Source organism: Haliaeetus leucocephalus, unplaced genomic scaffold (assembly GCF_000737465.1).
Source record: "Haliaeetus leucocephalus isolate CR32 unplaced genomic scaffold, Haliaeetus_leucocephalus-4.0 Scaffold130, whole genome shotgun sequence".
Classification (NCBI taxonomy): domain Eukaryota; kingdom Metazoa; phylum Chordata; class Aves; order Accipitriformes; family Accipitridae; genus Haliaeetus; species Haliaeetus leucocephalus.
In genome coordinates this window covers 2862561-2889503 of record NW_010972566.1, presented here as the reverse complement: position 1 = coordinate 2889503, position 26943 = coordinate 2862561, and the positions used below count along the sequence as shown (strand labels likewise).

Below are 26943 nucleotides of genomic sequence, written 5' to 3'. Positions count from 1 at the left end.
ATTCTAGTTATTGTAAACAAACATTTTTTTTCTTAAGTGGCAGAAACTAAAACCAGGTAAACTAAAACCAGGTAAACAGCTGAGGACACAATGAAATTCATGTGAATCTACATTGCTTGCTACTGAAGGAGCAACGCAAAGCTACAATCAAGAGTCTGCTGCAAGCACAAGAGGGCAGACGGACGCACATTATGGATCTTGCCAACAACAGAGGTCTCAACCTGCTACTCAATTTTCTCCTTATTGTCTTGGTTCTGGTGCTCGCATTTATCCTTGTGAAGCTGATGTGAACCTCTCTGAGGCTCTGCTTCCTTCTCAAATCTCGTTTCAAGGGGTTTGCAGTAATAATGTAGACACTTCAAGCTATCTGAATATAAATATGCAAAGACTGCAGAGAAATATCTGACAGTTAGAGAAAGTGTTCACATACCTATATTATCAGAAAACAATCCTAAGAGCTGTGCACAATTCTCTACCTGCCATTGAGTAAAGAACATCTAGAGCCTTGCTGAGTACATGAAGAAATGCAAGTATGCATCAGCAGTTACTGTAGTTTTCCCACTGCTACAGCTGACTTGTATTTAAAGATCTACAAAACATCTGCAGCCTTCAAGGAACATCACTTCTGCAAAAAGGGACAGCAGAAATCAAATTTTTAAAATGGGATTTCCGGAGAACACGTACTTCATGGGAAATGACATGGATAGAGCAGGAAGGCAGAACAAAACACCAACAACGGCCTGACAGCACGCATCAAATTACCTGCGGAGAGCAAAAGCACAGATGCTGTAGGTGGAAACAAGGATATCCATGAAAAGCAGCTTGCAGCAGTTGAGACGGGGATAAGTTTAAATATGAAAACATAATTACATAGTTATACCTTTTTTGACCACCTGTGGCTCACAGCAACACCTTAAAAGCCAGAAGCCATTAGTGTTACCCAGCAGTATCAAAAAAAGAAGCTGTCAAAACAACCGAAAAAAGATGACCACTAACACAGGTTATCATAACTCTGCCTAGGAGGCCCTTAACGCTGACACGTACACGAGCGGTAGGTGCATCTGCACAATCGCAGGAAGGGTGCTACTGCCTCAATAAGCCACGTTTACCACTTAGGCACAGGTCAAGTGTGCAGCGTGGGAGCCCTCCAGCCGTATTTGACACACCACTTGTTACTTGCCAGTGCAATCATCCAGTCCACAGCTTGTCCTCACTTTAAGCATGCAACATCAGCTTCTTACAGGACCTTCTTCTGTGGCCCTTTACAGGATGATGTACTTTCCCCACAGGTCACTGGGAAGGACAGTGACCAAGAAGAGCTCACTTCTTGCTGGAATTATTTGCCCAGAAAGTAGCTCTACGTACCTGAGATATGCTGGGAAAGAAGGTGGCCTGAAGTAGATTTCATCCATTACACTGGGGCCAACCAGCTTGCTCTTAGCATCTCTCTTTCCCAAGTACAACGTGGGAACAAAGTGCACCAACACTGTACAGTAAACCGAGTGCCATACGTGCATGTATTAATAGTCTTTTGCATGCATGCAAAAGAGGCAGATGTTGCTCATAGAGTGGGGGAAACCCCAGCTTCCAGCTTTCTATTGACAACAGCACATCCCTGATTCAGCACTCCTCACAAGTGCCACGTGTATTACAGAGCTGACCTACTCCCATGTTCTCACCCAGGATTTCCAGATGATTACTGTTGTTGTGGGGTGGTTCAGTTATCTGGAAGAGACCCATCTAAATTGGATCTACAAAAATACTTTTCACAGGAAAAGGCAGTACGCCTAGCGAAACAGAAGGTTTCTAAGTCCTACCATTAACAGGCATCCACGTTCCACTCTGTGCTGCCTGCTCCAAAAGCTTAGGCAGCATTAGCTAAGGCAGCACGGATAGTTAAAATGAAAGCTTTTCTCTCACCTGCTCTGAAATACGTACAACAAACATTTAAAATAGCTTCTGCAAGCGACATATCTATAGCTTTATGTTGATATAGCAATACCAATTCCTGTCTGTTTGCATTTAAAGCAGAAAACTTTGCACAGCTGCATCACTGTAAGCACTTTATCACTTACTTTGATAATCTCGAAATATTCTGCTTTTTAAAAAAAAAAAATCTGTAAATTTATATACAAGGGATATATGTTGTAACAGCTACATAGTTACATATTATCTTGGAGGATTTCTGCTGATCCTTGACACAGATGGCTCAAAGCGTACCAAAACCACAAAAAAGGATATGAAGCCCAGTCTAGTCTAAAGAAGAATAAAAATGGTTTTCCCAACAAAATGACTATTCACTGATACACCGCTCGGGACTGTACAAAGCTTATTGTCTGTATGCTCTTCTGTATATTCAAAAGTTTCCCTATCTTACGGAAAGCAATGTGACAGTTTAATAGCTAAAATTAGATAAATGAGTTAGCCCTGACAAAAAAATAAAAATCATATGTTCCTTTTTAATAAAAGGAGAAGGATGAGTCTACTGCCACCAACAATCATGTATTTCTAGATCCAAAATTACATACAAAGGAAGACTATAAGAAACTCTACCATTAGCATGTAGAAACAACCCCAAGAAACAACCCCAGCAGCCTCCTCTCAGCCATTAACGAAAACTACAGAATCTTCAACAAATGTTGAAATATGCTGCTGAAACTGAAACATGCATCTTCCCAAGATGACATACAAAATTGGCAAAGTTATCAGTTAACCAATGCCAAGTCTCTTTTTGCAATCAAGCATGGTCCAAGTTTGGTTTCCCATCGTCTGCCAGTGCTTACTCCAGACTGAGCCCACACATGCACTATAACAAACGGAATCCCAGTTGTTGGACTACCAACTTCACAGCAAAAGGAACAGAATATAAAAGCTTAATTGTGGCTCACACTGAAAGAGTCCACTCTGCTAACTAAAGGTGATACCTCTTCATGTTAAAAAGTTTTATCTTGCTAAAGAGTATCATTTCATCAAAATGTGACACAGGAAAAATGTTGATATTAATAGTTTTTAGTTTTCTGATCTGCCAGGATCATAAGAAAAACAAGCTTTGAGTTGACATTTAAGAATAAAGTTTTCTGTGCCAACAATGTTATTTGAAGAATGTTATAACTTTAATTAAAGTTTTACAACTTTTGTTCACCAATGTTTAGGTATGCATGCAGTTTACTTTCTTCCTTCTCTATTTTGAAATGAAGATTGTTGTAGTATCTCTAAATTTCTCAGTGCATTAAAATTTAACTTCCATTAACTTTTACATACATGGTATGAACAAGGCAGTGTTTTCCTCATTAAAGAAAAAACAGTAAGCCAGATACATTAAAGGAAAGATGCACTTAAGCATTTTCCATCTATTATCTCTGCTATATTGTGACACAGTTAGCACACCATGAAGAAATCATACAGATGTCCCATACACTGGAAAAAACAAGAGCTTAATCTTGTGATGCCTACAACATTGTACAGAGCTAAGAAGTAGATATGTGACCTTTGAAACCTTCCTTCTTATTGTATTATCTCCCACAATTTTAAAGGCGTGCTTTCATTTTAAAGCCAATTTCTGGACTAGCAAACAGGATGTACCTAGATGCATTCAGATAATCAGATAGAATAGGATCAGTCTTTAAGAAGTGCCTTTACATGAAAGCATACAGCCTTTTTATCCAGATTTATATGGCCTCCCAGTTCAGTAAGTGGGAACCGCTGTTGCGTATTAATAAGCAATTTTTCCCTTAACACAGGCTTAATCACATACTTCCTTACTTTGGAGGTTAAAAAGAAAAAAAGGTATTACAATGGTCATGTCTGCTGAAAGATCAGCTGTACATTGAAAATAATTAAGTGTATGATGAAATATAAATACTGCATGGAAATTATTTTCATTGAAGTACTGTTAAAATATCTTCCTTGGAAATGTCTAGGGGAATGTTTATCTTCAAAAAGCATACATTAAATAGTACACACTGGCTAGAGAAAACAATCTTCATATACAACTCCATGATGTTGCAAAATAACCATAGACCAGATCCTCCTTGGAGATTTATTTCCAAAATGTACAAACATCACACCCTCAGCTGAACAATGCACTTTCTCTGAAGACGTGTTCTGTTGATCCACAGCATCTTTTCTGCAGTTGTGAACCTGACTGTGTCCTGGAAGATAATCTCAACATAGCTGTAGGTCTTCTACCCAACACTCTGAGCTTCCCTTACAATGCACAGTACATATTTTATCTTAAAAATCATGGTTTACAATTGGAATGGAAAAGCTACATTATAGGCTTTTTAATTTGGGGAGCAAAGTGTAGCAAAAAACCAACAGGTAGATGCGGAGTTCAGTCAAATTTAGACTATTAAGGAGGCAGAGAATCTTAATTTGAGAGTAATTAACTGGAACAGCTTTTAAGGGCTGTAATACATTATCCTTTACTTAAACTCAAAGCTTGTCTGATTTTATAAAAATAAACTCCAATTCATAGTTTTGGGGGGGTAAACTGTCTATACTAGTCTGTGAGGGCATGAAAATTTATTTGCAGACTGTATTATTAAATCCAACAGCTGTTCCTGAATGACCAGTCCCCAAAATCAACTCAGAAAATTGCTGCAGTCTATTCTTACTTCATTAGTGATAGTTGCCCTCTATAGTCTCTCCTTTTACCAGTCTACCTGAAAGATACACAAAGCTGCTCTAGATTGTCAGTTAAAAACAAAGTTCATTTAGTTTTCTGTTCACGGCAATGGTAGTTTTAAAGTAAAATGATGATAAACTGTAATTTTTTCAGTCCTTAAAAACCACTGCCTTTCCATCAGCATACATAATTATTAAAAGCAAAATAGCAAAAATAGTCCCCACTAAGAGGAAAAGAAAAATAAAGACGTTTCTATAGAGGTGTGGCTTTTTTCCCTTTTACAAATCATCAGCTTCCTCTAGCAAAATCGTATGCTTTCTGCTCTCTCTCTTTCCTAGGTATATATTCCACTTAGGATTACAGTTTTCTTGGTTTCTCAGAAGTAGCAGCGTATCAGTTCCCAGGTGCGCGCACATGGTGATCCTTTGAAAAAACCCATAGCACAATTATGCTGAGGTTTCTTCAACGAACAGGTGTCAAGACAGGAGAACCATTCTCCTTTCACCTCTTCGGGCATCCCTCCTCCTCACCGCTGTAGCCTCTGGGCAGAAGGACGGGGCAGGCTGGGTGGGCCAGCAGAGGATGCCCCTGAGAGCCCAAAGGCTCACCGCTCTCGCACACGCTTTAACTTTCTGTTTCTCTGGGTCCTATTTCACCACCACATCTTCTCACTTGAAGAAATGGAACAGATCGCATTTCCAGGCCCATCAGCACAACTCCAAATCAGACCCAATGAAAGTGCTTTCCAAGGGCACCAGGAACCTCCTCCACACCCTCGTGCCCTTAATTACTGTCAGGCTCTCTGTGCCACCCTCCCAAGCAAGTGGGAAGTCAGGGCAAGGAGAGCAAACGCCGCAGCTTCAAGGACTTCCCCTGTTTTCCAGGGCTAACCAGACAGCAGATAGGACTATTGCTTCCTAAGCCAGGGGCTAGATGGATCCTCCGACGTATATATCAATACCGACACAGATATAAAAATAACAGGAGCAAGAAAAAAAAAAAAAACAAAACAAACCCACCACACAACAGGTTTAGGCAAAACTTCACCCTATAATCTTATTATCTCAAAAACCTGCAAAGGTGCAGCACCATTTTATGAATTCAGCCAAAAAGATAACTAATGCTTGTGCTCCCTCTGTTGGCTCTGCCCTCAAAACACAGCGCGGCATCGACGCCTGCATGAACACAAGTTTTTGAATAACCATAATACTACATAGATCTGTTTCAATCACGAAACTTTCCCTTCATACAAAAAGGAGACACTGTATTTAATGACGATCAGAGTGAGAAAACACTTATAACACATGAAAAACAGAAGCTGGAAGTTGTTTTGACCTCAACAAAAGTAAGAGTTTCTAAAACACCCATCCTAAACAAAGTGTTGTGAAAGGTACGTAAAAGATGATGAAGAGACATATACCTAAATGAAGGAACAAAGTAAATAAAGCTTACTCTGAATAGATATTTAAATCCAAAAGGAGAACCACCAGGCACAGGAATCTGCACGCAAACCTCACGTACAACCTGGGTAATTTCTCGCCATCAAAATCTTCAAAAAGTTTAGAGAAAGATTAGTGTTTCTGCAGTAATAAGGGTAATGTAAAGGGTGGCTACCTGCAACAATGTCAGGTTTTTAGAGAGACCCTTAAGGATTACTACTGGTTTGACCATACTAATTGGCTTCAATTTTTTTAAGCTTAAAAAAAAAATCCAGACCACCGTTAAGAGCTAAACTGGATCTTGAGAATCATTAAAGTTGTCAGTCTTTCCTTGAATATACAATGCAAGACACAAAAAAATTTGAGCACAACACTTTGAAAATTACTTAATATATCTTTAGGCTGGAGAAAACAGGGAATTTGCACATACAGCTAGATTATATCTGCTCAGATAACATCCTAGCCTTAAAATGCCTTTCAGGAAAATTTACATACTGTAATCTGCTTGGGATTTTTTTGGCAAGCCAAGTTTACCTACATGGGTAAACCTGGACTTTTAGATTTTTAATACTGCCTTCCTTCACAAGCTATCTTTTCCCATTAGGGGAAGAGCTGGAAACACAGACTGTGAATTACCATGTTAGAATAGGTTATCTGTCTCTTAAAACCACGTGTTTGACGTTTTCTATATGAAAATACTTCAAGTATGACACATAAAGCCCACATTTTATTTTATTTAAATAAAACATATTCATTGACTACTATTAGTTGATTCTAGTTAATTTCATTAGTTAAAAAATAAGCAGTAATATCAAACTGAATTCGGTTTAAGTGCTAGGCATAGTGAAACTGAGCATTCATCCTTGCAGTACACAGGAGTCATTCTTATTTTGCTGAATGCAAAAATGCAGCCTTCTTAGTAAACCCATTAAGATCAAAATGCATTCACATTTCCTCCACCACACTGTGACCAAAGTCTCTCTTAAGAACTACTGAAAATGTTCCTTGATGAACCTCTTAACTGCGTCCAGCTTCAGAAAAAAGATGCTAGTCTCATGCAGAGAGGCACTTGTTGGCAGTCATACTGAGAAACAAGCAGCAGCATCCCTAATCAAAGTTTAAAAACATCATCACCTGGTTAAGAGGACCTGTTCCCTTTCCTGTTTTATTAAAAACTGCCCGATATTATTCCTCAGGTATAACACATGATGCCACATGATGGCAGCAAACACCAAGCTTTGGCCTTACCTGCACAGGCTGGTCACCTGTTCTAAAATCTTCAAGCTGCTGCACATGCCATGCAGCTACACCGTAGGGCTCCTCAGCACTCCTGCAGTCCAGGGGATTTGCACGTAACTGTTCTTTAAGCCACATTTGAGTCCTCACTGCTGGCTGTATGGGAGCTCCGCTCACAGCCTGTTGTCCGAGAGTTGCATATCTCTGTCCGAAGGCTTCACAACCGGCTGCCGTAGGTTTGCTTTCAGGTAAGGCACTGTAGGTCAAGTCTAAGGCATGTCTCCTACTTGAGGAATCTGAAACAAAATCGTCTTTGCTGCACGTTTCAAATTTGTATTTGCAGTCCAGTAGAGAAGATCGCTTTTTCCCAATTTCTTTGTCCTCAATTTTTAGCAACTCCATGCTATCGTGCAAACAACCTGGCCCGTTTGTCCTCAATTGTGGTGACACAGCTTTGTCTGTACTAGCTCTGGAGTCCGCTGAGTGACTACTACCATCTTGGCTGAAGGTATTTGGTGAGCTGAGTTTAGACAAGGAGGACCATTTTCTTACAGGTCTTGCATCTTTCATGTCAAGAGAATTGTCCAGGGCACCCTGATTTCGGCCTCCTCCTGACCGTACAAAGCTTGTACTCCATTTTGAGCCATCAGACTTGAAAGCTTCCCTGTGTTTGGAAAGCGAAGAGCTGGCATTAGACGGCATCACATGGGCAGTGGGAATAGAAACCAGTGATCGGCTGGGCTTAAACGAGGATGTACCACTTGAAGTTGAATGATCTGGGGAGAGAGATTTATCACGTAATTAAGTACGATACAGAACTCACATTAACATCACTGCCCAGAGAATAAAACATCAAATTCAAGGTGAAATACAAAAATAGAAGGAACCAGGTTTCTTGACAAAATATGGTCTTCTAAATCATTCAAGATTATGAGAATGTAAACCTATTAAAGCGGGAGATTTTCAAATTTATTTTGCTCAGGTGCCATCATTAGAAAAAGAGAACTGTACTAAGCAGTGGCAACAGCAGCTCCAGATACAATTCTCAGGCTGCGAGCAGAAGGCAGTGTTCATTCCCCAGCTTTAAAGTGGCAGGCTGGATTTCTCCCCTACCCCACATAATATTAAGTAGCTTCCACATCACAAGTGGTAGAGATACCACAATTCAGGAGCGCCAGGACTGGTTCCTCTTTCCAACACCCCTCTTTTCATTTTTTTAAAGGCAAAACAATCCACTAAATGCACTTTTTAAAATGGCAGTGCTGGAGATGAGCCAGTTTAATGACGGCCTCTTGGACAGAACTATTCATCCCTTTTGGATCTCACTGATGTCAAACTACATTTCCTGTGCTAGTTTTGGCTGGGATAGAGTTAATTTTCTTCACAGTAGCTGGTATGGGGCTGTGTTGTGTATTTGTGCTGAAAACAGTGTTGATAACCCAGGGATGTTTTGGTTCCTGCTGAGCAGTGCCTACCCAGAGCCAAGGGCTGTTCTGCTCCTCACCCCACCCCACCAGCGAGGAGGCTGGGGGGGCACAAGGGGTTGGAGGGGACACAGCCGGGACAGCCGACCCCGACTGACCTAAGGGATATCCCAGACCATGGGACGTCATGCTCAGCAATAAAACTAGAGGGATGTTGGCAGGGGGGCCATTGCTTGAGGACCGGCTGGGCATCGGTCAGTCGGTCACGAGCAAATGTTTTCACTTGCATCACTTGTCTTTCTTGGGTTTTATTTCTGTTATTTTCCTTTTCCTTACAATTTTTTTTCTTAATTATTAAACTGTTTTTATCTCAACCAAGGAGTTTTGTCACTTTTACACTTCCAGTACTCTCCCCCATCCCATCGGCAGTGGGGGGAGAGGAGTGAGTGAGCAGCTGTGTGGTGCTTAGTGGCCAGCTAGCGTTAAACCACGACACTTCCCCAGGTGACTTGCTAAAAAACAAGATTCTGAAAAACTTCCAGACCCATTTAGGTTTTGTGTTATTTACAGACCCAAATACAACATCACACAGAAACTGTGCGTAGCATAATTTATGAAATCTATCCCAAGCTGAAGTATCAAGAACAGAGAAATCAGTGAGCTGATATTTGGGAGGGGATGGAAAAGCAAAGATGAGAGAGGTAAAGGAGAGGTTACTGGGGACTGGCTGAGAGCTCTCACGCCCAGCGACATGTGCTTAGCATCACAGGCTATGGACAACCAGAAATAAACACCTAATCCTCTCATTAGAGGATCAGCTCCCACCAAGTCACGTGGCTGCACCTTAGCAAGCTCATATTGCTCGTTAGGTTCATGGCAGATAGACACAATGAAATTGCTCTAATTAAAAGATTCTTTTGGGGTCCTTTTTGCCAAAAGCAAGACAGATAACACTCTTCTTATTTCTCTCATGCTAACCTAGAGAGAACTTATTTCTTTGGGATTTGTCATCTGGTACAAGAGTTCACAGTGGGACAATTAAAAAGAAAAAAAATTGCTGTAGGAGTACAACTGGCATACCCAGCTTGACAGCTACACTAGGTTAATATGATTTGGTGAAAGTCAGAACACATTAATTGGACACACTTTCAAAGGATATATTTGACTCAATATATCATGCCACAGATAGGAAAAAGAAGAGCACTTCCAATGTTGCAACAACTTTTAAAAATGGTAGCGCTTCTTTTTTGACGTATCCAAATAATGATATCCTTACCCCCAACTTGAATACTCCTCCCTATTTGGGACCAGATTTCCTCACTCCTTGCACTTACAGCACAACACAAAATAATGTAGCCCTACAGCCACACTCCTCATGAGAAAAATGCATTATAGCCCACAAAATAATAACCAGTTCCTTGATTGATAGCTGTTTATTACTTGCTTGTCTTCTGGCTCCTAAGAAGACAGATATTCTTGCTGAAGCCTTCCTGCCTCCTAATGAGTCACTACTGCCCCACCATATACCCTCCCGTTTCAATGCATAAGCTCACACCACATTGTCTCTTGCCTCTACCCAGCCACCTACGTTCCCAGCAGTTACAGAACATAGTCATCTTTAAGACTTGACCAAACTGCCAGAGCTGGCTGAAACGGACCACCAGCTTAAGAGTTATTCATAGGGTGCTGATGATGGCCATAAAATACACACAGATGCTCACATTAGTGAAATGGAGAGTAGAATACTACCAGCTCATTATCTGATGGATCATGTTGCTAATAAATGTGAGGTACCATTTTTTTACATGCAAGTTGAAAGACCTTCCCTCCACCCTGCACTTCTTCCTTAAAAACTCTATACTGCAGAGAGAAACATTTTCCGAGGCAGTTTTCTCTGTCTTGATACTGCTCAAGAGGTGGGACATGTTAAAGAGGAAGACAGAAGGCCACACAACCCATTTCAAGTGGAAGGAATCATGGTCTTCCGACCAAGCACATTTGTGCCCACAGCTATTGCAGCAGTGGAGACAGTGATATGCAACACTACAAGTTCCCAAAATTGTGATATGCCCGTCACATGTAACCAATCTGCCTGTGTCAGGTGCAGTTATCAAATTCTCTCAGCTTTGCCTTCCTGTCTTCTCTCACAGCACAGTGGATGCTCGCACAGATAGCCACTACAAATCAGGTACATCGTGCTACAACGTGTAGCAGGGGCTGCCAGCTTCCAGCCCTGCTCTGCAACAGAAATAAAGGTACTCGGTCGTCTCTGGCTGAGGATGTCAGAGCAGTGACAAGAAGGTGAAAGAGGTGTATATGACATGATGGAGCTGGAGTCTCAAGCATATATATTGTGAGATTGAAAGCACAGAGTTAAGAGTCCTGCTTTCTGGGAGCATGCAGCAGAAGAGCAGGGAGAAGAGACTCGTGCTCTCCTCCTGCTCTCCTAGGGAGAGCAGGAAGGAAAACACACAGTAGAAAGAAATTCACCTCTTCTTGTACAGGTACTCCTTAGCCAGAGGCTGCTGCCTGTCTAACACTCAAGCAAACTAACTTTTGTATTGTACCTTACCCAGAAGCTGAAGCTGACACAGCACAAAGTCAGTCCTGCAAAGGAAGCAGCCACAGGCTTTTTTGTATCCAAAGAAAATAAGAGTATATGAGGATTCAAAAACAACTGACTGTGGGTACCTATGTTTTAGGCTATGCATACTTCTATGAGTAGAAATGTCACATCTGCAAGAGAAAGGTAAGAAAAGAAACCCTATCTGTATGCACATATCTGTAAAAGTTAAATACAGTTCCATAACAAAAAAGTTATAGTAGTATTTAATATAGCATTTTCAGTCTGGAATACTGACTTAATGTTGCCTACATGCCATCTTCAAACTAGAAAACAATCATAATTAGAAGCATACGATCTCCTTCACCTGTTTTTATTACGGTACAGTTACTCATATGTGGTAATTTTTATTCTTCCTTGTTCTACTCTAAATTTAAGCCCTGAGTTAGATTTAAACTTCTTTTCCTCACTTTTGATTCTAAACTCTTCAAGCAGATTTAAACTTGGAATGCCACCTACATCCAACTACAGCTGATGGGTGTCTCTGATAATTTGTCTCAAAGTGAAACACAGCAATTTTGGCTTCAAGTTGTCCTAATTAGTCTTCCAATTAATGCTCACTGAAACATATGAGAAAATTCACACTTTTTCTTAGAGCATATTGCTTCAGTCTGCCTTGACTGCAGGCTCAGCTGGAAAGGGAGCCCATCTGCATTCTGAAACATCTCCTCACAACACAAAAACCCATGAAATTCGGAAATTTCATTGAAAATAGGAGAGAATTCAGAAAGCACCATAGAACTTAAGAGACATTACTTCTGTAGTCGTGGGAATAAGCTCCGTTGGGCCAAATCCTGCCAAAGAATATTTTATGCAAGCAGTGGGTTTTTCCCTTCCATACAGTTGGGGTAGGCAAATGCCTGGTTCAGAATTAGAAGTGCTCTCTTTTCAGCATTACTCAATTTTTACTTCATTGAACTAGTATTTATCTGAAGATTACAAACACTCTTAAACATGGCTTGTGTGACTCCAGAGTCTTTCAATGCTTAAGACTGCTCTCATTAATGAAAACTTAATGAGACAGGAGAAAGAAAAAAAAATATATACATATAGCTAATTGCTACTGGCTTTCTTTTGAACAGCATCAGGCTTGTATGTCAAATTTTGCTTTTCAATTAACCTAATAAATTTTTGGGGGGCCCACCACAAAGCTCCCTAGAGCACTTTTCTAATAGGCATGACATTTTAATACCTGGTCCAATACTTCCCAAGCCACATAAATTAGAAAACTCAAAAAATTCTATTTTAGAAACATGCTACAAGATTTCTACCACGTAATAACAGCAGATGGAATAAAAGTGAAGAGCATTTCATGTGGCTTTCTTACGACCTTGTGTTACACTTCTGAACTATTTCATTACTGCATATCTGGCATAGAAAATAATGTACCAGCACCGATTTTTGTCTTAATAAAAACCTAATCACAGGAAGAGAGCATAGCAGACACTTTCTTCTGAAGAAAGGGGAGAAGAAAGAAACCCTCCAATATAAAGTTCATGAACTCCTCCTACTCATTTACATTTTCCTGTGCTATGCTTTTTAAATCACCAGTGCCAACTACGTTTATCATAACTAGAAGAAAATCTCTGAAGCCATTTCTCAGCCCAGATACACACCACCATCATTCAGCTACTTAAAATCCTTATCTGTTGCCCAATGGTCAGTCATAACATATAAGAAACAGAGAAGGTTCACTGTAACCCTGAACAACTTATAAGAACAACTATAAGAACCCTCATCTACAAGATATTCATGTGTATGTGACAATTTCTTCACTGCTCCCAGTAAGATATTATCAAACAACAGCACAGCAATCAGGTAATACAGTTACCCAATACTAATCAAAACCAAAATGCACATGATGCCTATGTTTATGGGATGCATGTGTACCTAATGCCACTGAAAACAGAGAACCTTCGTTGTGTGAAAGACTTTGAAATTTGATATTTTATCCAGGGTATAATTAGAAAGTCCTGACCATGGAGAAAAACACCAGTATTAAAAACAGCTGACCTTCTCTTTCTGCCCTCTCCTCCCACCCCCCCAAAACACTGACACAGATTACCCCAATCCAGGAAAATAAATTGAATTATTCTTAATAACTGAGCAGAAGATAAATGGGGCAAGTCAAGCCTCTATTATACAAATTGAAGGTCTTGAATCTGGCCACAGTTTAGTGTACATAAGTTCTTACATTTGTTATAGGATGTCAGTTCTTCTGAATGCTTCTCTGAACTGTTCTGTAACTCTTAACTGCATGGACCCCAGCAACAAGCCACAAACAATTCCAGCGTCCAACATATGACTTACTGAAGGGGCCACGAGTCTTCACTCTACCATGCAAGCATGTGGCTGCCCCCCAGAAACCTTGTCCAAAAAAGCTGCTTTCAACAGCAGCAGTGTCTAACTCTCCTGGGAGCTGTTCAAAAAACAAAGACCACGGATGATGTGCCATGACAGCAGCATTTATGCTACACGTGAGTTCCTCCCTATCTACCTACTTACACATCGGACTAGACTTAATGCAGCATAGATAATCAGATGAGCCAACTGAGAAATTTCAAAATGGACCGGCAGGAGGCCAACCCTAGCAAAAAGCCCTGAAGAGACTGACTGAATCATCAACCTCCAGAAGCAAAAGCACGCCTTTCCAGGGTGCAGTAGCAGTCACGGAACAGTTTGGGTTTGGTTGGTTCATTTTGGCTGGAGGGGGGTTTTTTGTGGGTCGGGGGTTTTTTTGTTGGTTTTTTTTGGGGTGGTTTTTGGTTTTTTTGTTGTTGGGTTTTGTTTTTTTTTTACACTGTCTAGAAATCTTCACTCGCCATTTTTACAAGCCCTGTTCATATTACTTCAAGTTTATTATGTCAAAATATGAGGTGAATGAATGGAGGAAATCTCTGCAAATAAATCTCTTCCAAAGAATAAATAAATACAAGCATGCATCACAGAAAGCTGTACCAGAAAAGGAAGCGCTGCAGACATAGGAGAGAACTGTTCAGACACTGAACAAGTTCTGTATGAGAAAGTGGGCCCAAAATCCTCATACAATTTATAAACAAATAATGGTTAGAAATGCTGTGTTTAAACATCAAGGGACTAAAACAAAACAAATTAACAAAAAACTTACTAGAGGGAAAATACAATTTAATACTATAATTAATTAATACTAATTTAAAATAAGACAATACTAAATACTAAAATACTTGCTGCCAGTAAACTGAGTTGCCTGTGTCACATCTATGCCTTCAAAGTAAAACCAGTCATGTAGTGTTCAGAAGCAAGGTCAATTAATGTTATTTGGAAAAAAGAAGCAAGTTCACTGGCTTCCACCATCACCAGTTACCATACTGGCAGTGTCATTCAGAACTGTTTTACGTAAGAAGTGGATAGCAAACTCCAAGTCAGTTCTACTTTATTTCAAACTAATTCCTGTAGAATCTTCTGTAATCTGCTGTGCTGCATACCAAAAGAATGCAAGTTGTACAATAGTTTTAAAAGTTGAAGTCCTTTAAAATCTACATAATTCACAGAGTACAAACAGTACAACCCTGAATAATGCAAATGCAAACTTAAGAGGTTGCAGCTGAGACAGAATTTTCAGAAACCGAAGCAATTTTGTTGCTTTTCTTACTTCCCTTCAAACAGCATCATCACAGAGTAAGATGTGTGATGAAATATTGGTAAAGCTACTACCCCTAAGCAATGTTATTGTAGAGAGATGGAAGAAGGAACAAATGGTAGGTCAGCCTCACAGGCCTCCAACAGCCTACAAAAATCAAACAATACTACAAGAAGAGTTTAAAGCATTTTTAGTAAACAGAGCAGAAAGCAGTGCTGGAAAGAGTAAAAGCTGTATGCAGAAGTACCAGGGTAGCATACACACTTATCCAAGGAAGTAAACTCAGAGGTAACACTGAGTTAATCTAGTTAATCCAGCAAATGTTAAACAGCTTCTCAGACACCCTTACAAACAAAAGGAATACTACGTACGTATGAAATTCTTTAACAGAAACTTGCCTAACATATCCCATCTAACTTACTATGAACTGGCCATTTGGTATCATCTTCATTATCCTCCTCTGCTACAGTTAATGACTTTCCTTTTTTCCATTTGCAACATGTCACTCATTTCCACAACCCTTTTGGCAAACTTCCAGCAACAAGGACACACAATTAAATGATACAGTGGACCACATGGAAAGACAGCATCGTCGTATGATCTCCCCTTAGCACTACAAATCAATCTCTGCATGCCAGTGGCCATTTCAAGAGCCAAAATTCCTAATTCCATCACTTAAGTTAGTTGACAAGAGACAATCTGAATATCTTCCTACAGAATTGCACGTGGGTCATCAAACCGGAATCAGTGCAAAAATAAAGCACACAATGGAGATCATACATTTGATTTTTTGAAGATTATACATTATCAGTTTAAAAACCAGGAAAAAGACTAGCTCAGTAGAAAGTGTTTTCTCCTATGTTCCATTGCAGTCAGGTTTGAAGTTAAAGTTCCCAATATCAACCGAAGTTAAAAGACATTTGGTAGAACTACCTGTCATCCAAACCATCCCTCATTAAAAATTAATACACATATCCCTGAAATATATAGCTGATTTTTTTTGTGCAAGAAGATATCAGGTAAAATGATCCAAATCCTGCTTAAAAAAATGTTCCTGTAAACTAGCTGTTTGGCAATATCAATTATCACAAGTCTCAAATAATAAAAACTTTACAGTATATTTCAACAAATAAAGCTTAACAAAAACTTCTAACAACAGTTCGTGCTTTGCAACAGTTGACTTCAGGGAGATTGTACCAAGCCAGCGCAACAATTTTTGACAAAGGAAAAAATACAAACTCCACAAGCGAACAAAAAAGGCAAAACACTTAAGTGGTTTTGCTCCTGGGATTTGCTGTGATAAAACTGAGGTTTTAACAGGCACCAGGTATATACAGGCAGAGAGAAAAAAGAGAAGAAAACCCCTAAGCCCCCAACATATCACATACACACCAAGTACTGCCATCATGGTTAAGGGATCTTAACATAACCAATATTTTAAGATTTAATGTAAAATAGTACTGCCTACTAATACTTCTGTGAAGTGACAATTTGCCCAGCAATATCTAGGCTAATAATACTCATATGGGGAATCTACAACTCCAGAAGAGAAACATCTTCAAACAAATTTAACAACTTCCTACTCTTGAGCCAGATCTGGGTCAAATTAGCTGGCTCACATGAAGCCCACATTCAGATGATGATTTAACAGGGCACCAAAAAGAAGGGTAGCACTGTACAGACTGTGGGATGCTGCCACTCCCACAATAAAGTCAGGTATCAGTCCTATGCAACAAGAAGAGCTTTAATGAAGTAGCACACAGTTCAAAAAGCAGCAGGTGAAATATGTTTTACAGGAAAAGATTATTCAGCAGAGAAAAATAATTACAGCAGTCAACTACTTTTTCCTTACTGTACTCAACATTCCAGATGCCAGTGTTAGAGAAATGTGAAAGTACAGATTCATTAAAAGCACAAGTGGTAAATACAATACTATGGGGTATTTAACTGAAGCAGAAAAGATTTCACAGACTGTATCTGATCAGAGTCTAAAGTAAACAGCAGGTAAGGCCAAGAGCAAATTTCTACTCGTATCGGTCACTGGAAACAAGTTAGTTATACTGCTATTGGTCCAAGCTTACAGTGGCCATCTGCTTAATTAATCTACAAAGACAAAGGCTAACCTAACTTACATAAAATCTCTTTAGATGAGAAAAGTGAGCATGTTAAGATAGAAGTATATCTTAAAAAGAATGAACTCATTTTACCAGAACACAATAAACCTTTTGATTTATGCATTTTGCCTCCTTATCCCAAGGATATCACACACCCACAGTCAAATATAATTGTGATTTTTAGAACACAACATAATAAAGGATGTTCTGAACAATCAATTTCAAAGTTAAACTTTCACAGCAGTAACTGCCACACACACAAAGAGATACCCCATCCTCAATGCTTTCTCTTTGTGTACCTCTCTACCAGCTCCTCAGCATTCAGCTTTGGTGCTATTATTACTGCCGTACATATACAGTATCTGATAGAGAACTGTGCTACAGGATGTTCATAAGCTGCTGTATGAGTACATGTAAGTAACATGCAACTGGCCACCACAAAATAGTAAAAAATACTATGTATAATATGTGGATGCTCTATGTAAAAAAAGGCAGAAATTGAACAAAACAGAAATTTTGTACCCTGTAGAATCTATCTTTCTTTTCCACCATTCTGGAGCTATTTTTAAGAAACAGTTATATAACTGTAGAACAATTTTTAGATTAACAGGTTCTATTTTTTCCCCCCAGATAAGACGATAAAGCAATATTCCGGAACAGCAGTCACGTAATCAGGCAACTTCATTTTGCTGAAATAAAAGTATGAGTGAAAACTTACACCGCCACAGGGATTTTTTTTTCCCTTTGTGGTTGGTTGTTTCTTTTTTTTAAAAAAGTCTAGATCTTAACTTGCATTTGCCTTTTTATGAAGGCCATCTACAGCTTCCAATTCCATTTTCCAACAACAAGCACTTAACAGTGAAGACATGCAGAAATCAAATATCCCCCTAGGACCTTCATTAAAAGTAATGACTAAAGGAAAGAAAAAAAAAACACCACGGATGCCAATATATCTGTCTTCCTTCCTTTCTTAATCTGCAAGATACCCATGCCACAAATACCACCTACTTCAACAGCCACCAGATACTGCCTCTTGCTGCATTACTTCATCCTCAGCTACAGATGACTCCAACAAAACAGCAAACAAACAAACAAAAAAAACCAACAAAAAACCCCTAAAGGAGTAACTTGGCCCACCAGAACAGAAATCCTCGCCTACCCTCCAGAGAGGGAAAATCCTAGGTATTTTCATTCTCTGTAAGAGAACATCCAGCAGCAGAAACATACTTACCCCTCCACTTTCCTATACCAAGACAGACAGAAGTTGTACTTTCCAGGCTCCAAAGGAAACTTATTTGTATTATCCTAACTCTCTAACTTACTCCAGGTGCCATCTCCAACAACAGCATTCCCAGATTAGCTAGGCTGATGCCCTTCAGCAGCAAAACCACCTGAGCTAAGACATGAAGGGAAAAGGAGATGTATCTGAGGAGAGACTCAGGCGAGGAGAGTTAAGAGACTTCCTCTAACCCAAGGGACCAAAGCAAAACCTGAGGGTTCTCACTGAGCACTACCATTCCATGCAGTTAAAACTGTGTTGTTGACCAACGTGTATATCAATCCCTTACGTTTTATTCATAAATACAGGCAGAAACAGAGCCTACAATTTAATGTCAAGTAACTTTAGAAGGTTAAATCCCACTTTCAGCTTCCAAGGAGACTGGAGTTCCTGGCTACATTTTTGAGATCATTATCCATTACTGAAAGTTTAATCCCTGCTCCTACTAAAATGGTCTTTAGCTTAGAAGTATCTTATTTAGACTCATCTGGTACCCATTCTGCTCACCACTAAGCAGTGGATCTCTTATCTTGGTTCACAGCCCACCAAGAATAGCTCTTTCTAACAGGAGCAGCAGCTTTCAGCTTCATGCCAGGCTACACAAGTATGAAAGAGGAGACGTACCTTCATCTTCATTTTGTCTCCTAACCTCATATTCCAACCCTATTTCCTCTACTGATTTCCCCTAGTTGAGCTTTACACACAGCAGTCATCTTCCCAGTTTACCTCTGCATTCTCACTTTGGGAGCCCCAGCCCAAACACATAATCATAGAATAGAATCATTTAGGTTGGAAAAGACCCTTAAGATCATCGAGCCCATCCATTAACCTGACACTGCCAAGCCCACCACCACACCATGTCCCTAAGCACCACATCTACATGTCTTAAATACCTCCAGGGATGGTGACTCCACCGCTTCCCTGGCAGCCTGTGCCAACACTTGACAACCCTTTAATGGGTGACCCTTCCACGTATCACACGGGCTCCTCTGCAATAAGAGCACGTGTATGAGCTTGCACCCAGATGCAAAAAGAAGTCCTTTCCCAGGCAGAAGCAGGTGCTGTAAGCAGCCACAGCAGTGAGGCTGCCACGGGTCCGGCGAGGCAAGAGGACCTGCCTGATGGCTTTCACGCCGCTTCATAGATGTCCCTGTCCATCTCCTTCCTCCTGCTGCAGACACAGGTCGGGCCAGGTCGCCAAACACAGCCAGCTTGCTGCAGCACTGCCACTGCTACGTACCACGTCGAGTGGTTAACGCACCACAAGCGATTGACTTAATACGCTTTGGCAATGCCTGCATCAAGCGGTAATCCCTTCCAAGGGCCAGAAATCATCCCCAGGAATCCCAGAAATTCAACTGCTGCTCAAGAATAATTTAGCTCTCTGGAGAAGCCTCTCCCCTTCAGATGCTGATCCCCAAATGGTAACAGAATAATATGTTAACAGTAGCTTAGATTCAACCAGAATAGGTCTGCTGAGGACCTAGCAGTCCTGGTCTACATAATTACTTACCAAGACTTGGGAGAAAGCAAGATACTAAAAAAGAAAACAACAACAACAAAAAGCACTTATTAAAAAAAAAGCTTAAAATAAATACACAAAAGAGCAAAATACAATATTGCTGAAGTAAATCTAGCTCTCTACTTTCTAACTTTTAAATTCTTAGCTTTGTTACTCTACCCTTCATTTACTATACACAACTGTCTCCTTCCATTAAAGGTCTTTCTTCACATGTAGGTCACCATCTGGAACCCAGTTTAGGTCATGGAGGATTAACCTTAAATTGGAATTGAGCATAGCTCTATATCCTACAGAAGTCACTTTTTATACTTCAAAAATTAAGTACAATTATCCTTATTTCCCAAATGACGAACAGAAGGCAAAAGTGTTACAACTAGCCTAATGTCACTTCGTAAGCCTTACCTGCTTCCACCCACTGCTCTCTACATCAAGCAATACTGGCTACCCTGGTATGATGTATGACTTCACAGATTCAAGCAGAACAAAAAGAAGGAATAAACTAGTGGGGAGGCAGCGGAAGACCCACCTGGAATTCTCAGCATTTCCCTATAGCAGCCAAAAACTTGGTACTTGCCAAAGGAATCTGACACTCCTATTACTAACAGAAACATTTCTGAAAGCAACAGCAGCAAGAAGATACGGAAAAGTTACCGAATTCCATCCTATAAAACTGATTACAATAAACAGATGTGGAAAAACCTCAGTTCTCCTGCACCACCTGGCTTTCACCATTTTGACTCTCGTTTCTAATATTTTCTTTTTTTGGACACACCTGTGAAGCCATGATACTAAGACTGATAATAACTGAATGTTGTTCCATTTCTAATACATAATTCCTCTACAGCATGAAACAAAAGAGAGGGATTCACATTTCTGTAACACCCATGAACAACCCTCCCTTCAAGACCTCCACCTTCCCCACACACACTCCAAAGACTTAATTTTGCTTTTTTTTGCAGGACAGTTGAAAGTTTGAGCAAATGTGAATAATACACTAGTAAAATTAGCAGTGTTAATTCAGAGGCTATATTCAGAACTAAATCTCACACTCTTAAAGGAGGATTTCTGTATTGTAAAAAAAAAAAAAAAAAAAAGCCTCCCCTCCAGAAGAGAACTATACTTCCTTATACATCCACCATCAAAGAAGCCACGAAAGATAATTTTAAAGGCTGGAGGGAAAAAAAAAGAAAAAAAAACCAAAAAACAACTCATGCATGTAACAATCTGAATAATACTAAACTCTTAAGTCTTCCTAGAATATATATGCAGATCTTAATGCTAACCAGTGTTCCCTCACCTGCTAGTAGTCTGTCTGTTAAGTAATGATAGTTATATACTGTTCATCTAAACCTGTATGTCACTTTTTTTTAGAAATATTCTGAAAATTGAAGGCCATTTGTGTCCTTTGAAAAGGCTGGCCAAAAGATCTGATTTTAACTATCACCCACGCTTAAACAAACAGATATCAAATTAGGAGAGAAATGTATAACACCCAATAGTGCCTTTTACCCCAGCTTTTCCTAATGAAAATATTTAGCTTTGCAAATAATTTCTAAAAAAAAAAAAAAAAAACCAAAACAAAACAAAAAAAAAAAAATTAAAAGCAGTTTATTACTTCTGCATTCTTTCACTGGCAATTCATTTCTAAAAAAGTTATTGTTTCTCCCCCCATGGCCTATGCCAGAGAGAAGATAGTTTAGTGCCCTGATGTTTCCATGATGCAGAAAATTTTATTAATTAGGACTCTACTAAAATGAAAGTGACAAATCCAACTAAATCATAAGAGCAAGAAAATATAAGTCATTAATTATGATAAATGCTTTAAAAGAATGTTTCTCATCCTGAAAGACCAAAAGTTCCTTTGCCACTTTATATGTAATGTCAGGCACCATTTGGTCCACCAAATCCACTCTCCCTGGTATGAAACACAACACTTGCTACAAATGATAGAAACAGTCTCAGATTAAAAGACTTGATCCACTGTAAAGAACAGAACTGTAACCAAACTCCAACTTGCATATTTGAGATAATTTCTGTAGTCATTCAAGATAAAACATGCTAAAGCATTCAAAACAAAGAGATGACAACACACACACACACACACACACACAAAATCCTCCCTTGGTAAAGTTTTGGGGTTTGATCACCATAATTCTAAAAATCAGTTTGGCATCTTAATTCCCAACAGCATGGTTTACCCAGCACCTAAGTGGGATGCTGGTTGAATGCCAACACGCCTCCCTGAGTACCCACTGAATCGCCAGCAGCACTGACCACGGCCTTCATGTTTAAACAAAGCATATGATATGACATAAGAATTGCAGAGTTATTTTAAGTGCTGCTACCTGTAATGCTACCCAGTCTTCTGAGCACTAACTCCTAGACAATATTAAAACAGAAGAGGGGTTTTCTGTTTACAAACAGCTAACAAGCTTGAACACAAACAATCAGAATTACATTTTTCTTCAGAGTTTCGTGATCACTTCTCTCCGCACCCCATGAAAATTAGGAGACAGAGAGTTTGTATGTCCATTTTGTTTTCCAATGTGCGGTCACAAGTACAGAGCCAGAGGTGGGAGAGCAGAGAATGTTTCTATTGCTGCCTTTGATAATGGAAAGAATTTAGTTTATAAATTTATTTCCAGTTGTTGGCGCATATATTTGGATATTTATAGTACTCATCACTATGGTATCCAAGCACATTAGCAGCGCTTTGACCCACGCAAAACAATAAAAAACTGTTTCTTCTCCGCTCTCCAACCTATTAAGAAACACCTCAGTTGTGGTATTACTAGCACAGCATGTTCCAGAAATTAAAAATAGGACTCTTAAAAAGCTAGACTCAACTTCAGATCTTACTTTTTGATCAAAACAAGCAGGGAACAAAGTATACCATAAAAGCTGGTGCCGGAGAAAACAGCTTACCAGGACCTGCTCTCTAGCTCTGAAATAAAGTCAGCTCCATAACCACTAGCTTAGAGAGTCTGAATTGTCTACTTACAGCAAGTATTTAAATAAAAAAAATTTGTCTAATGATGTTAATAATTGAAGTCATCTTTCACCCCAGAGAAACACAAGAGAGCTATTTTGCACAATGCAGTATCTAATGTGTTCTCCAGTGTTACCTAATAGTACCAGTAAATCCCTAACATAGCAAATTGTAATGGCATTCAGCCCACATCCAAGCTACCAGGATGAAATCTGAAACTCTGCAAAGGGTAGCACTTTTAGAAGCTACATATATCTTCACATCACCACTCAAGTGGTAGAAGGCTATTAATGCACTTAAGCTTTAGAAGAGACATTGACACAAATGATTTTTGATAAGTCAAAACTACGGTGCTTCATATTCCATAAAATATTCTTATAATCAACCACTGCTAAATTGCCTTTTGCATCTTGGGCTAGCATTTGTAGGCAGATTAGGCACAATTACAAATACTGAAATGATGGAGCAGTGGAAACAGAACTGTATCAATAACACCAACACTGAATGCAAGAACAGCTTCTTAACAGAAACCCCAAATATTTTTTTTATCCTGTCTTTCTGTACTGGACTTTACTTTTTAGATTTTAATTTATATTCTCACTTACTACAGGCCAAAAAGATTAATGATGCTAGACAAACAAGCATGGTAACTGTTTTGTACGTATATACACAGATACAAACTCTCATATAATGCATATTAATGAAACTGTCTATATAAGCACATATAAAAGATAAATTAAATTATTTAACCAGCCTCACAAATCAGTATGTTTGCAGGGGAGGGGGGGAATCCATGCTTCTCTAAGTCTGATATGTGACTTCTGAAACACAGAAGTCCATTACAAGTGTCATGCTCTCCATCAAGTCCCACACCCACCTCTCGACAGCTAGAATAATACCCACTCATGTAAGCAACAGTCTAATGTTCTTAAACTTTTACTGTAAATTAAGAGTATACTACTCCCATGGGAGTGTAGTACTCCCAGTCCCATATAAACATGAACTCTTGGCATTAAGTCACATGTTTTATTAATTCTACTAGACTATGCTACCTGCCAGACCTAACTAAAATAAATATTCATATATATTCATAATATTCTTACCTACTCTCAAATTCCCATTTCATTCCAAAACTTCAGAAGTACTTATTTTAGAGCTTCTGAATTTTTCACGTTCCCCATCTCCTTCCAGAATATTCCACCCCAATTTCTATTAAGGATTAAATACATTTTGATTTCCATTAAAAAATTAAACTCATGGGTAAATACAAACCCTGCAATTTTTGCTGTTCATTCATTATCTCTCTATATATACTGCATCTTCATATCCTGCAAGAGTTTGATTATATCACTTACTGATATTAGTCTTAACATGTAAAAAAACAATGCAATTCTCCCAGACCTCATTTTACAAAGGAAAACAAGAAAGAAAAAAAGTCAGCAAGAAGAGAAGGACAAAAGTATTACTGCACCATCTCAAAGATATTCTAAAAGCAGAAATCTCACCAGTATAAATCAAGGCCTGTTTCTTCTCTTATGTATATCACATATATTCTTTTAAAGCCAAAAAATGATTCTCAAGACCCAAGTTTTACAAGAACCGAGCCATTCATAACATCAGAAATTACAACAAAGACCATAAAACAGGAAGTCGGGCCAGAACCAACCTTTCACCACTTTCCTTTTATTTAAGGAACTGACACTGAAAGAATAGAAAGTAACAAACTGGAGCAGTTGTGTAAGTAAAGTAATCTAGCTGAGCATCCTGTACTGAAGTCCTCTACCACAGTCACCTCAGCATCAAGGAGTAAGATCATATGAACGGCTGGTGGAGGCGAGAGAGGTTTCATGGAAAGGGCTGAATGTGGAAAGCACACCTATCCTGTGGACTACTTCAAGTCAGATTTGTTTTCCCTCTCTTCTCCCTCAACCCCATCAGGAGAGAGAAGATGGGGCAGTAATGAGACCTGACCGGGACCGCTGAAGCTGGTGACACTGATAGGAGTTGAAAGGAGAGAGAAAGGAACATAAGATCAAGTTCAGACCAAGTGTCACAGGGACAGCACATTTCCAGTTCTACAGGAGCCATGAATCACTTCACTCAGGTTTTTTTAGAAGCTATATTAGACAACAGATATCTAAGCAACCTCCACAAAGAGTGCTATTGTTTTCTTCACAAGGGATTTTTTTTTCATCATGAGTATTTTTTCTGCCAGTCTAGATAGGGCAAAAGAGTTTTCTTCCACAAAAGAATTGTTCTTCCACAAGCAGTATCACCCAACAGAACAAACTTTTCCAGTGTAGCTTACAAACTTAGAGAAAACCCATGATTTCCAACACCCCATGCCCATCAAACCTGCAAATAGCCTGGCCCTCCATTCAGTTCCAATCCAGAATGACCCTTCGTGGATCTATAAGAAGAGATTCACATAAGGATGAAAATAAGCACGTTTTGGGGGCGGATCTTTATACTCTGAAGACTTTTTTTTTTTTTTTTAACTTCCCCTCCCAGATGGAAAATAGCTACACTTTAATGTATATGAAAGTCCTGTTGGTATAAAGTAGAAAGTTATATAAAGTTTAAACATCCTAATTCACAGCTTAGTACCTACTCAGATTAATTCTACATCATGAAACTTAGATAATCTAGACAAACCACTAGTGTGCATTACACACGCATTTGGCACAGTAATAAATAAAGGCTCATTTTAAAATTATCACTTTTAAGAATGCCATTAAAACACAAAGTTAAATAAAGAGATTACAATACACTAGACAACCTTTTATCTGCATGGTCCCTTTACTAAATATCTGCACCATGAACTTGCCAGGTCTTATTTTACTACTGCCAAAAGCCAAAAAAAAGAAAAACCCATCTCCTTTGAATTCTTAATAGTCTCTCAAATTTTTTCAACTAGACTTCTTTCAGCTACTAAGATTTCTCTAACACATGAGGAGAGCCACAACTGATGATTATCGGTGTCCCAGTGAATCCAACTCCCTTTCTATGCTCTCGGAACATACTTTTAATTCACTTTTCAAGCTGAGCCAATTAGAATTAAAACCTTGCCATCACTGTCAACAGCAAAGTGTAAGTGCATACAGACAGCTGACGCAGTGAGAAAGGAGTATTTCTAACCACATCACTTCTCAAAGGAAAACTTACTCTGAAAACATCCCTCGCCCAGTTAAAAATTAAGTGTCTGTTCTTTAGAATTTGTGTATAAAATAGAACAATAAACTATAATCCTGTCCAGAAACTCTAGATGCTCCTATGGTAAAACATGTAAATGGCAAAACTGAAAACTTCCTGCTGCTTCATACAAAAAATGCCATTGTTTAAATCAGCCTAGAAAGATTGATCTATTTTTGAAAATCCAAGATATATTTAGCCTTTGACAGTGGTAGACTAATCCCTGATGGAAAAGGATGTGCCACTAAGAGTTTATCATAGTTCATACAATTTAATAAACATGTACAGCGTGTTCAGTCTTCTGATTCACTGACCAACATCAAGAATAAAATTATCCTGTGTATTTAAGAAGAGCAGCCCAAACACAGGGAGTCATGCACTGTTGTTAAAGCAAGATACGTCAAAAATACACACATAGATATATACAAATGCTGTTTTATAATATCTAGACTTGCTAAAAGCTACCAAAGGTAATGCTAAGCCAGCACACAGTTTTGGCCAGGGGAAAAAAAAAAAAAAAAAAAAAACCACAACCAACCAAAACAAAACCAAAAAACAAAACACCAAAAAAACCCAAAACATAACCGACAACCCACCAACCCCACCTCCCCAAAAACATAAATACATAAATGGCAGATAGTTAAATGTATTGGTCATGCTTTTCTCCATAGTAGCAGACAAAATAAGGGCCAACAACCAAAAACTGTGGCTTGGTAGGTTCAGGCTGGACATTAGGGAAAAATTCTTCACAGGGATATCCTACAGCACTGGAACAGGTTACCCAAAGAGGCTGAGGAACCTGTCAAGGTTTTCAAGAAAATCAGCCAAAGTCATGGCTGATCTGGTCTGTGCTGCTGATAGTCCTGCTCTGAGCACAGG

At 39.2% G+C, this 26943-nt stretch overlaps 1 protein-coding gene across 1 annotated transcript in view; it reads right to left on the bottom strand.

Annotated features, from left to right (window-relative positions):
* Window positions 1-26943, bottom strand: part of CEP85L (centrosomal protein 85kDa-like) — a 107329-nt gene that overhangs the window by 67728 nt on the left and 12658 nt on the right. The window contains exon 3 of the mRNA XM_010585862.1: window positions 7315-8078. Coding sequence (XP_010584164.1) covers window positions 7315-8078 — 764 coding nt within the window. The remainder of the gene's footprint in view (window positions 1-7314; window positions 8079-26943) is intronic.